This window comes from Ochotona princeps, chromosome 24, assembly GCF_030435755.1.
Source record: "Ochotona princeps isolate mOchPri1 chromosome 24, mOchPri1.hap1, whole genome shotgun sequence".
Taxonomy (NCBI): domain Eukaryota; kingdom Metazoa; phylum Chordata; class Mammalia; order Lagomorpha; family Ochotonidae; genus Ochotona; species Ochotona princeps.
The window spans coordinates 19,231,058-19,243,956 of NC_080855.1; the positions used below are offsets into that span (position 1 = coordinate 19,231,058).

General features: G+C 42.8%; 2 protein-coding genes across 4 annotated transcripts in view; one reads left to right on the forward strand and one right to left on the reverse strand.

Moving 5' to 3' along the window:
* The window catches only part of BMERB1 (bMERB domain containing 1), a 91,527-nt gene extending 84,214 nt beyond the window's left edge, over positions 1–7,313 (reverse strand). For both annotated transcript variants that reach the window (XM_004586795.3, XM_058680331.1), the window contains exon 1: positions 7,101–7,313. In XM_004586795.3, coding sequence (XP_004586852.2) covers positions 7,101–7,206 — 106 coding nt within the window. In that variant the 5' untranslated portion in view covers positions 7,207–7,313. The remainder of the gene's footprint in view (positions 1–7,100) is intronic.
* PDXDC1 (pyridoxal dependent decarboxylase domain containing 1) overlaps positions 1–12,899 on the forward strand; it is a 140,167-nt gene that overhangs the window by 48,823 nt on the left and 78,445 nt on the right. The window lies entirely within an intron of this gene.

A 12,899-nucleotide genomic window follows, 5' to 3' on the forward strand; every position in this document is an offset into this window, starting at 1 on the left:
CACAGTGCTATGTTATTAGCAATAGAAAACAAGCACAGCAGGGACTCCACATACCTTATTCAGAGTGCCACTGTATTCTGAAGAGCTTAGCACAGTGTAGAAGAGGCCATTAGTAAAAATATATTGAATGGATGAATGAGGAGGTAAATGAATGACTTGACTGGGAATTTTACATTGCCCTTTTAAATTTTGTACAAGCTTTATTTTATAGTATGTCTTTATACAGTTTTTATAAGACAGATATAACACAATATTTCTATACATAATGTTGAAATATTTACATATACAAGTATATTAATATAATAAAATTTCTTATGAAAATTGAGGACAGAGAATGGGCCAGTTCAACTCTGAGGAAAAGAGTGGAGAAGGACAGGGGATGCTGTCACTCTGACAGTGTGGTGCAGCATAAAGCAGATGCAGAGAACAGGGAAGAGACTGCCAGGAGCAGAGCCATGCCCAGACAGTACCACATGCCATGTGGCCCTTGAGGTCAATAGCGGAGATGGACTCTGTGGCCAGTGGCACTAGGAAAACGTGTTTCCTCTGGGAGAAAAAAAACTTAAAAACCTGAGAACTCATAGGCACTGTGAGGCTTAGCTGCAACCTCCGTGACATAACAATGCCAACTTTTTTTTTAACTTTTAAAAAAGATTTATTTATTTTTATTACAAAGTCAGATATACAGAGAGGAAGAGAGACAGAGAGGAAGATCTTCTGTCCGATGATTCACTCCCCAAGTGAGCCGCAACGGCAAGTGCTGCACCAATCCGAAGCCAGGAGCCAGGAACTTCTCCAGGTCTCCCACATGGGTGCAGGATCCCAAAGCATCGGGCTGTCCTCAGCTGCTTTCCCAAGCCACATGCAGGGAGCTGGATGAGAAGTGGAGCTGCCGGGATTAGAACTGGTGCCCATATGGGATCCCGGAGCGTTCAAGGCGAGGACTTTAGCTGCTAGGCCACGGCGCTGGGCCCACAATGCCAACTTCTGATCGCCAAGATAGCTGCCTGGCAAGCAAAGGGCTTGTGCACAGAAATACTCATTCCAGCAGCATGGGCAATGGAAGCAGCCCTAACAACCAGCTGTCAAAGGCTGGACATAGATAGATACACCCAGGTGTCCGCTCACTGCTACCTGTCTCAGTGGGTCAGGATGGGTAACGATCAGAGGCCAAATCCATCATTGAGAGGCACACAGGTGAGAAGGGGTGGCAGAAGGGTGTGCCAGTCAGGTTTTGCTGGAAATTCTGAATAAGCAGAATAGTTCATGTCATATGGGTTTATAGTCATTTTTTAGTGTGGATTTTATGGAACCCTTGCTTATAGCCAACACTGTAGACACCATCTGCTCTTCAGTGGTAGGACTGCCACTGACTTAAACTTCAGCCACTACCTTTTCCTACCAGCCCATCAGACATTCTTTAATAAATGTTGACAGCTACGCCAAGCCAAACCATAACACTGCCAGCATCAGTAACATTCAGTGACATTATCCGTCAGGAGAGTAAAGGGATCACTGCCCCTATTTTAGAGTACAGAACTGAGGTTGAAAGAAGTTGGGCCAATTAATTACTCAAGACCACAATGCTAAGAAGCTACAGAGGAAGAAATGAGACAGACAACCCAGGGTTGGGATCTGGGCCTTCTCCATCCCTGCACTTTGAATGCCAGCATGACAAGAGAACAGAAAAGGAATGAAAGGATTGTGTGGTAAGCATCTTTGGGGAGCTCTGACGGATAAAACTGTGAAAGACTACACTAAAAGACAACCTCCAGCTGGGCTGCCCGCCAGCCCACAGGTGGCAGTGACCCAGAAAGACCCAGAGTCCCACTGTTCAAGAGCCTGCAGACACAGATCTCATTGAACCAAAAAAAAAAAAAAAAAAAAAATCCAGAAATAAATAAATAACAAAACTGCTGTATGAACTCTGTATGAACTCTGACCTTGGGAATCTCCACCTCCCAGCCTCCAGCCAGCAGCTCACCTAAAATGCCCCCTCTCTCCTCTGCTCACCCTTTAAAGCCCTGCTTGCCTCAGGCCCTGGATGGTGGCCTGGCATGCCCTGGGAAAGGTCAGGCTTTGCTTTGCGTTTCCCATTTGCTCTCTCCTTCAGCCTCTGCTCCACTGGAATTGCAAGTTGCAGAGATGTTTATAGCTATGTCCCCCTATTCCACAAATTGGAAACTTCCTGAGATTAAGAGTTGAATCCCTATCGTCTCTGCAGCTCTTAGCACTGTTCCATGAGTTGGCAGACACTGATGGTAACATTTGGAGTCCAAGAACGCTAGACTGAGGCTCCAGCTCAGCCATTCAGCTTCATGACCATCAGCAGGCTTCCTGACCTTGCTAAAGCCGGTTCCCTGTGTGGAAAATAGGCATAATAATTTTGCCTGTGCCACAGGATTGTTATGAGAATTTAATAAGCCCCAGTTCAAGGCTAAAACTCATTGACTATTATTATTAATAATAAGTGGTTAATAACTAGTCATAGACCAAGAACAGGCACAATTGATTTTTCCTTCCACTAGTACCTAAGAAGAATACTCTTGCAAAAATGAAACAAACACAGAGAAAGGTTGATAATTGGTTTGTTCCAAGTACGTACGGGATGCTACCATTCTCCTGATCTTCACCGCTCCTGTTACAGTCTTGTGGTCATTGACAGTCAGTTGCCTGTCCAGAGAAAGTGCGCAGACCTTCACATCTTCTGATTCCTAACCCCAGGCTTGGTCTCCCAAAGGAACAGTCCATTCTGTTTTTAACTCTTGCCTCACCTTTTGCACTCAAGGAAATTCCTAGCACTCATCCAAAATGGAATTGGCTAGGAAGGGACCAGGGACTACATGGAATGATGCTTACAGTCATGGCTTCCCCTCTAGGGTCTGATTCTCCATCCAGTAGCCAAAGTGACCTTTCAAAAACAAAAACCAGCTCATGTTACTCCCTTGCTTAAAATTCTTTAGCAGTCTCTCCTGCAATGAGAACAAATTCCAGATTTTTTAAAATCACAACCTGCAAGATCCTAAATAGGCCAGCTCCTTTCTGATTCATCTCTTCTCTCTCTGTGACTCACCAAGCTCCAGCCACTCCGATCTTGTCTCTGCCCCCCAAAACCAAAGGTCTTTGCATTTACTATTTACCTCATAGTAAGTATTTCCTGACCACCAGATGAGAAATAGCCTTCTCCTATTTATTCCCGTACCATAGATGCCACACATGCCATGAGCTTATTGTTTGCTCCCACCTCATACCCCGATTCCTCCTGTAAGTTCCATGGGGTAGGGACGTCGTCATGCTCAACACTATCTCCCCAGGCCCAAGAACACTGCCTGGCACTTAGTAGTCCATATCTGCTTATTGAATGAATGACACAGAAGCAGGGAAGATAAAAGGTCATGTTTCATCTATTATTTTTATATTTCAGATGGATTTGCCTTTTAAAAAAGTGTACTCATTACTTCTGTAATAAAGAAACAATGCTAAAAGGAAATAAAATTAGCATATGAAATCAAGTAAAAACCCTTCCTAAGAATTTGTTCTTCAAATTAGCAGCAACTCACATTGTTTCAGCCTCTACACTGTCTATTAAACCTGAAGCATTGGCTAGTTTAATGATCTGCTTGCTAGTTCCTACACATCCTTTGACTTTTAAATAATAGTCACCTCCCCTGGGTTTTGGGAAGGATTGCTGTTTGAACGCTCTACTTTCTCTCCAGCTCCTATTCACAGTGCGTTTATTTTCTACCTCTGTGCTTGTGTTGGTGCTGTTATCTCTCCTGGAATTCCCTCCAAACTGTGCCACCTTCTCCCCCATTTCCCATACTGAGCATCCTTTAAGGCGCATTCAAATCTATCAGGAAAGGGCCACAACAATAGACAAATGTGTTTTTAAAAAGCTCTGTACTTTTTCAAAAGACTCCTTGGCTTTCTGTCCCCCTCAATTAATTACAGTTGGGTGAACACAGTATTTTTTATATACCTAACCACATTGAAATGTCACTATATATTTTCCAATTGAGTAAAAAACAAACCAACAAAATAAAAATTCACCACCAAGTGGAAAAATGCTGTCAGAGGTGGATGGAAGCAGTTTAGAGTCTTTCTCAAACAGGAAAATACTAGATGGTTTTAAGGGTGCCATAGCCTTCCCCACATGATGCCTATTTACACAATTGTCATCCAGAATTTACAAAGAAATGGGAGTAGTGGGACACTGTGACTAGCACACTTCGAGTACTGCTGGGTGCTAGGACAACAGTTGAGCACTGAGCAAGCATGCATTCTCTCTTCCAAAGGCCTTAAGTGCTGATTTCTACTGTTATGCCCATTGTACAGATAAGCAAACTGGCACACACAGACTCAGCAGTTTCCCCAGCATGACAAAGCTACACATTGTCATAGTTGGGTTGAATTCTTTTCACTGATTTCAAACCTCCCATTCTTTGCTACTTAGATACCTTTATCTAAAAACTATATTTAAAATGAGAGAGCCGTTAATGAGACCATAATTTAAGAACATCCAGTTCTTCAATCTTTCAGTCCTTGTCTAGTTATTTAACATCAAGTATTTAATTATGCATGGAAGCTCAACAGAGCATCACTTCTTTTTACTGGACTGTTTCTATTCTCCAGTATTTCATGCAGTATAGTGTTGGCTTGGCAGTTGTTTTGCCACAGAATCAATTGTCCTAATTTTCACACTTCATTAATAAATGGAGACACCGGACATTGTGGAAGGGATTCACAGATCCCCTGGGAACTGAGAGAATGTTTTCCAAAAGCTATTTACATCTAAAAAAATGCTTAGTGGCAGACTAAGAGCCTAAAGATCAAAATTTGCCAAATTCAAGATTTAAAAGTGGGACTCTCGATTAATGCTCTAAGAAAATTTCAGGTTTAATAGGCAAAAAGGAAAAAGAAATTAGGGAATCTATGCAAAACCAGATCAGAAAACTAGGAAGCAAGCCTTAGAGTCTTTGATGATTTGGAACAGAGAGAATTACAATGCTTTTCTGCCAGACTTTTAGCAGTTTGTATCCTAGGACTTAGAAGTACAAAAATGTCAGGAGCTAGAATGTATAAAATGGGTTCTTGCTGAAATTTTCCTGTATGTTTGAAATTGTTCCTTATAAAGTGGTAAGAAAATAAAAAGCTGCAAGAGAGTTATTAGGGAAGTGACCAACATTGCCATTGTAGTCTAGAGTGTTGCTTTATGTAATTCTTTGCAAATGGTAAAAGCAGGTTGCTTTACAGCTAAAGCAGTAAAATCATGGAATCAGCCAATATGAACTGAATAGTTAGCCTTGAGTTCTACACACATCATCTTAATATTCACAATAAAGCCATAAGGTGGACACTGTTGGTATCTCTAGTAACATAAAATGGAGGCAAAATGAGGCTTAAAAGTGTCACCAAAGTACACAGCCAGCAAGGGACACTTAGTATAGTATTTTTTTCTACATAGATCCAGTGTGCTTTCAAGGCCACTGTGAGCTCCAGAGACCCACAGGGCCACCAGTCACTTAAAAATCACCAGACAGATTCTGAGAGTCTCAACAGACTCAGTAAGATTTCTGAAAAACATGAAAGCAATAAACCTACATGTTAAAAGTCTGGGGTCCAACAAACCTGGACTCAAATCCTGGCTTTGCTAGTTAAAGAGTTACATGGCGTAAAAAGCCTCAAGTTTGTTTTCTTAATCAATGAGAGGAATCCTTATACTCACTACAGGAGGTGGTCATGAGGATTAAATGAGATGATGCATTTAAAGTTCTTAGCACAGGACCTGGTACGTGGTCATCAAGCAATAAAAGGCAGCCATTGTTGGAATTATTTTGAGCTTGTGCTAGACTTTCAACCTTGATGTTGTGACAGAGCACAAAGGCCACAAGGTTTTGAAAGGAATGCAACAGAGGACAAGGAGGCAGATTTTTAAAGGAGAAAAACAAGAAGGAAAGCAGTTTGGAGTATTATGGTATCCACCATAGCAGGTGAGGAACCAACTTCAGCCCATCCGAACCCAAACACAGCTGAGCGACTAGTGGAAAGAGTGTCTGTATGGATAAGTACAGGTATAGGTAAAGCATGCACACACAGAGTTTTCCATAGGTGATAACAGGAGAACACATACACACGGGAGCACATTCACAATACTTTGGCCCAACCTAGCTCAGAGATTGGTGCTGAAGAAGACAGGTGCTAAACACAGTTACCCAGAACCAGGGCAGCAAGCTGCAGGCCCCCTGAAAAGGGCTGGAGGGCCTTTGCCAGGGTGGTCGGAGGCACAGCACTAGGCAAGCAGTGCCAGAGTAGGGACACCAGGAAGCTCCCTGGGTTTGAAGGAATAGCTCAATACCCTAAGGGCCCCTAAAGCAGCCTCTACACTTTGAAGGCAAGAGTTTTCACTATTGTATGCTATTCATGATAAACAAGAATCCTTCCTTTTTTAGAATTGTTATTGACACCAAAGCAACCTAGAGAGAACCATCAAACACAGCTGGTCTGTTTTGGAACTGTCTTCTAGAAGGGTACTCAGACCAAAGACTTGAACTGAAAGGGAAGAAAAAAAAAAAGGATATGTTTAGAGTTAACCCTTTCCTTTTCCCCTCTGACCCTGGAGGAGGCGTGGTAAGAAACATTGGGAATGTCAGGTGCGTCCTGCAGCCCACCGTTTGGGGTTAGAGTGGGAGAGCCAGTGGACACTCCCCCCTCTGCAGGGATGTGGGTGCTTTCCAAGACGGTTCAGCAGCGCCCCAGCGCATATCGGTTGGAGACAGGGTCCTCCTCCCTGGGTTGCGGAAAAGAGCCTGCTTTCCAGGACCTACACCAGCTAAGGGACCTGGGACTTGCAAGTCCAGCACGGGCTGCTGGCTTAGCCACTGAGCCATTTCCCGAGCTTCCCGGTAAAATCCGGTTCGGAGGGTCCCCCCTTTTGTTCACGGGCAGAGCGGAGAAGGCTCTGAGCTGCGCATCCCCCCGTTGCTGAAAGCCCAACTGCGGGGGCGCTTCCTTAGTCTGCTCTCTGTGTTCTCGGCGCTCCTGCGACCACGGGCTGTATCTCACCGGTCCCCAACTGCCCCCCACCACGCCCGAGTACTCACTTCTCCCCAGTCCCTCCGCTTTCCATGCTGTCTCCTCCACCGCTCCATAGCGTTTCAGAGGCTTCTCAGCTTCCAAGTGGGTGGACAAAGATTGCTTTAACTCCATCACTGATCCCTGCGGGGAGGTTGCGGGTCTCCCTTCACTCCATCCTCGCCGCGGGCTGCAGGGAGGGAGGCGGCTCCAGCCAACAGCGGTTTAAGGGGCTGGGCGTTCGTGACGCTGCTCCATCTCTTCCGCCGCCAGCGCCGAGGAGCGCCGCCTGGTACCCAAGATAGGGAGGGATGCAGGGCACATGCGCAATGAGGGGGGAGGTCGGACTTGGGGGCTGGGTAGGGAGAAAGAGGAGCAGGTGGTAACTCTCAGAACACCAAAACACAACACTAAAACCAACCCAAAGGAAGTCAGAACAAGACCCCTGCCCATACTGGACCCAAGGGTGATACTTGGGTAAGTGATTGTGGTCCGCCAATTGGGCTGCTAGGTTTTGGGTGCAACGGGTGAGTTCACCTCTGTGGGATGGATCCATCTTTGCTAGGAGTAAGCACAAGCCTGAATGTGGTCCAGGATCTGGAGTGTGTGAGTTTTTATTAGGGGCTCTGTCATTGGCATTTGTGGACTCAGTTTGAATATGCAATGGGACAGTGAATGACAGTGTTGGCTAAATGTTGTGCATGGATTGAGAGAGAGATGGAAGATATTTTGGACACACCAAAGTTGTGTTGAACACAGGTGTCTTGAACAGGAGATCTCGGAGTTTTAGTGACAATGCATGGCAACATTAAAAATACAAAGTAAAATCAGTAGCTAGATGCTTAGAGATCAGTCCCATCTATTGATGACAAGCAGGTGCCCACTTGCCAGTAACTCTGAAGCATGTACTGCTGTGTTGGCCTTGTTTTACACAGAATGCAACCGAGGTGCAGAAAAGATAGTTGCCCAAAGTGTCACATGTAGTAAGTGACCTGGGGAGCACCTGAAGCAAGGCCATTTTCATTCAAATTTAGCCTGTTTATTATACTTTCTAGACTTGCCAGTTACGGGGTTTTGTATCTGGATTTTAAAAAAGATGTATTTATTGTATCTGGGTTCTTAAAGGGCTCTATAGGGCATGTATTATTGGCTTGTTGCCTGTTAGTGTTTTGAGATGTCACGTGGGGCAGTTTTTGATGTCCACATAGGTTTGGTGAGTATAAAACGGCCCTGTTCTTTAAGAGATCGATTTAGTCACTAGAAAGTTAGTATCAGTAGTGAATGTCTAAATAATTCCTGGGAGAAAAAGAAAATAATGGAAATCACAAACTATTTAGACCTGAATAACAATGGAAGTCATACTATATATTAAGATGTAAGTTTTGCTAAGAGTATCTCTAACAGTCCTAAATGCATTAAAAAGTGTAAGATTGGGACCAACATTGTGATGGAGTTGGTAAAACCCACCACCTGTGTAACCCACGTTCTGTATGGCAACAGTTCATATACTGGCTGCTCTGCTTCCTATCCAGCTCCCTGCTAAGGGCCTTGGAAAAACCTCAGCAGATGGCACAAGCATTTGGGCTCCTCCTACCTACATGGAAAACCCAGGTGAAATTCCAGGCTCCTTGCTACAATTCCCTGGCCATTATAGGCATCTGGGGAATGAATCATGAGCTGGCACCCATATAGGTTATTGGTGCTTACAGGTGGAGGATTAGTCAGTTGAGCCATTGCACTGGCCCTGTCAGTCTGTTTTTTTGCGCTCTGTCTCTCTCTCTCACACACACACTGCAAGTGAATTAATGGATTAATTGCCAAAGTGAAACAAGCAAAATTAAAAATTTTGTAGGAGATGGCATCACAAATTTTCAGTAGAAAGAAATGTTAATTATGGTTTAAAAAATGAAAGTTTGTGAATTTTTTTTTTTAATCCACAAAACAGGAGTCAGTGCCTTTGCATAGGACTATGAGACGGCCTGTAGCACCAGTGCCAGTTCAAGTCCTGGCTGCTCCACTTCCAATCCAGCTCCCTATTAATTTTCCTGGGAAAGCAATGGAGAATGGTCCAGGTGCTTGGGACCCTGTATCACCTGGGAGACCTGCATGTAACTTCTGGCTTTGAATCTGCACAGGTATGGCCATTGTAGCCATTTGGGCAGAGAACCGGTGGATAAAAGATCTCTTTTTTTCTCTGTCTGCAATTCAGCCTTTCAAATAAAAAGAAATATTTTTGAAAAATTTTGAAAGGAGCTGAACTGGAATTGGAGCATGTAGGACTTGAACTGGCACCCATATGGATGCTGGCACCTCAGACAGAAGTTTAGTCTTCAACACTGCTGGCTTTCATGGCACTGTTTAATAATGTTGTATAAACACCATCCCTACCTAATTATAAAATGCTTTCCCAGAGCCTATGAAACTGTCACATAATGCATAATAATTAATAAAAAAAAAGTAAAAAAAAATGCTTCCATTACTCCTTACAGAATCCCCTATACCCATTACACAATGACTCTACGTTTCCTATCCCACTAGCCCTTGGCAATTGTGAGTCCTCTTTCTCTATTCTGAATATTTGATATGAGTATCAAATGAAACAATATGTGACCTTTTGTGTCTGGCTTCTTTCTTGTGACTTACTGTCTTCAGAGTTCCCCTACACTGTGGTGCATATCAGTACTTTTTTGCTTTTCTTGACTGAATAACATTCCATGATATGACTCTGCCAGGATTTATTTACCTCTTCATTAATTGATAGATACGTGGGTGATTTCCACCTTTTGACTGTTGTGAAAGGTGCTGCTGTGAACATTTGGGTTCCTGATTTGGATTGGGAGTATAGGCCTAGAAGTGGAATTTCTAAGCCATTTCATAGTTTTATGTTTAATTTTTTTGAAAAAATTTCAAACTGTCTTCTGGAGTGGATGAATTATTTTGTTCTCATCAGCAATATCCATGGAGTCCAGTTTCTCCATATCCTAACGCTTAACTGTTTTTTAGGTTTTGTGTTTGTAGTTTTAGCCATCCTTATGACTGTGAAGCGAGGTTTCACTGTGGTGTTAATTTACATTTCTCTAGGAACTAATCATGGTGCGCTCCTTTGTGCTTATGGATTGTATGTGTGTTTGTGAGTGTGTGTGTGTGTGTGTGTGTGTATGTGTGTGTGTGTGTGTGTGTCTTCCATGAAGAAATACCCATTGAAGTTATTGAAGTGCTCTTCTCTTGTTAGAAATAAGATTGGACTTTTGTTGAGTTATGAGAATTCTTTAAGTTTTAGTGTTACAGTGGGTTAAGCCAATACTTGGGACCCACATTCTATGTCAATAATGCCAGTCCTGGACTCCAGTTTTATGCTTTACAAATAGGAAGGGTCTTCATAAAGTTCATAAAAATGCATATTGTGAAAAAAACTATGTGTAGGTTTTATAAACACCTTTGCATAAAAATAAACTTATGTTTCCATTTTATTTTTTCAAAAGTTTTTTTAAGTACTGTCAAATACATACATATCCTGGAAAAAAAACACTGAAATGACATAGCCCAAAATACTGACAGTATCTACTTATGAATTTCATGATAATACATGCTTTATTTGTATTCTCAGATGTCCCTACAAGGCCATGCATTACTTTCATCATCCAAAAATGTCAGTAAGGTTTTTAATGCATGGCAAATAAAATACTAGGAATAAATGCACAAAACTGTCAATGATTGCTTCTAGAATTGAGATTTAGGGATCAGTGTAATGGCTCAACAGACTAATCCTCCACCATCTGGCACCAGTATCCCATATGGATGCCAGATCATGTCCCGGCTGCTCCACTTCTGGTCCAGCTCTCTGTTTGTGGCCTGAGAAAACAAAGGAGATGGCCCAAGTTCTTGGATCTCTGCACCCATTTGGGAGACCTGGAAGAGATTCCTGGTTCCCAGCTTTGGCTCAGCCTGGCTCTGACCATTGAGGTCGTTTAGGGACTGAACCAATGGATGGAAGATCTCTCTTTTTGTAACTCTTTCAAATAAAAATAAACCAATTTTTAAAAAAAGGATTTGAAATTTAGGTGAGTTTTTTTTTCTTTTTTAAACCTGAAATTTCCAAGCATCTACACTGAGTACAAATTGTTTTATAATTCAGAAAAGCTGAAACTCATTTTCTAAAAATGTGATACAATTCTGTATTCCTAGACGACAAAATTGCCCTTGCCAGAGCAGTATCCAGAACCTGTCCACTTGCATTAGTTTTTGATGCTTCAAGTTAAATAACTGGTTAAAGTAGCCATCTGTATGGAATTATTAAGTGGCTCTTGCTCTTGGCTTGGTTCCTCAGTGCTGCTGGGAGACTACAAAGAGCCAAGACGGCAGCGGCCGGTGTGAGACATTTCCATAACTGTCATTTGGTTGATTGAAAGGGAAAATAATGCAATACCATCCTGGTAATTTGATTCTTCATTGAGCTTATTAACAATTTCAAATGTACATCTGGGCTTATCAGAGTAGCATGGTTTTCAAAGATATGGATGCTAAACTCCAAAGGATTTGAGTTTAAGCCCTGCCAGTGCCATCTGCCAGCTATGTGACTCTGTGTGACATATCTCATCTCTCCATACTTCCTTTAAAATTCTGATGGAATTAATTATAACCAAAAGCTGTCGTTACGATTAAACTAGACGATTCATCATAACAGCATTTTGGAGGACCTTACTACAAGGTAGCTACTATCATACTCACCATCATCACTAGGTCCAAACAGGGTCCTGGCTGATACTGCGATATCTGACCCTGTGGGGATTCACCACACAGAACCTCCAAACAAAGCAAAACAAAAACCACTAAAATGATGTTGAGTAGAGAAGTTGGAACCCTCAGACGCCATCTATACAATGGGACAGCTGCGTTGGAAAGCAGTCTGGCAGTTCCTCAAGACACTGAGCACAGTTACCCTGTCTCCCATGAATTCCCTCCTGCTTTCCCAGGCCACAAGCAGGGAGCTGGATAGCAAGCCAGGCCACCAGAATCAGAACCGGTGCCCATATGGGATCCCAGTACATGAAAGGCGAGGACTTTGGCCGTTAGGCTACTGTGCCAGGCCCTACTTTTTTTTTTAATATATAGATTTATTCATTTATTTCAAAGGCAAAGTGACACTGAGAAGGAGAGAGAGAGAGAGAGAATCTTCCATCCACAATTCATTCCCCAAATGGTTGTGATGGCTGGAGCTGAGCTTTGCCAAAGCCAGGAGCCATGAATTCCAGCCAGTCTCCCATAGGTAGATGATGCTTCATTATAGGATGCCAATTACAAGCAGTGGCTTCACTAACTGGCTGTGCCACAACACTGGCCACATTTACCATATCTATATATTTTTATTCATTTTTTATTTATCTTAGATGCAGAGCAACAAAAACACATAAAGGGAGGAAAAAGAGAGAGGGAGAGACTGCAACTTCACTCTTCATTGGCCATAGCAGCTAAGACTGGGCCAGGCTGAATCCAGGAGCAATTCTGGTCTCCTACATAAAAGGCAGGGACCTAGAGATACTCAAGCCATCACCTGCTGCTTCCCAGAGTAACATGTTGGATCCAAAGAAGAGCCAGAATTTGAAATCAAGCCCTCTGGTATGGGTGTCCTGAGCATCATTCTAACCATTGTAGCAACTATTTGTCCCATATGATTCCATGTATACACAATATCTACTGTCTACATTGATAGAGAAAGTGCATCTATAGCAAATCTAAGCAGAAATAAAGTAGACTAGTTGTTGCCTAGTGGTGACTGGGAGTTATGGAGAGAGACTGATAGCTAAGGGCACAGGATTCTTTGGCAGTGA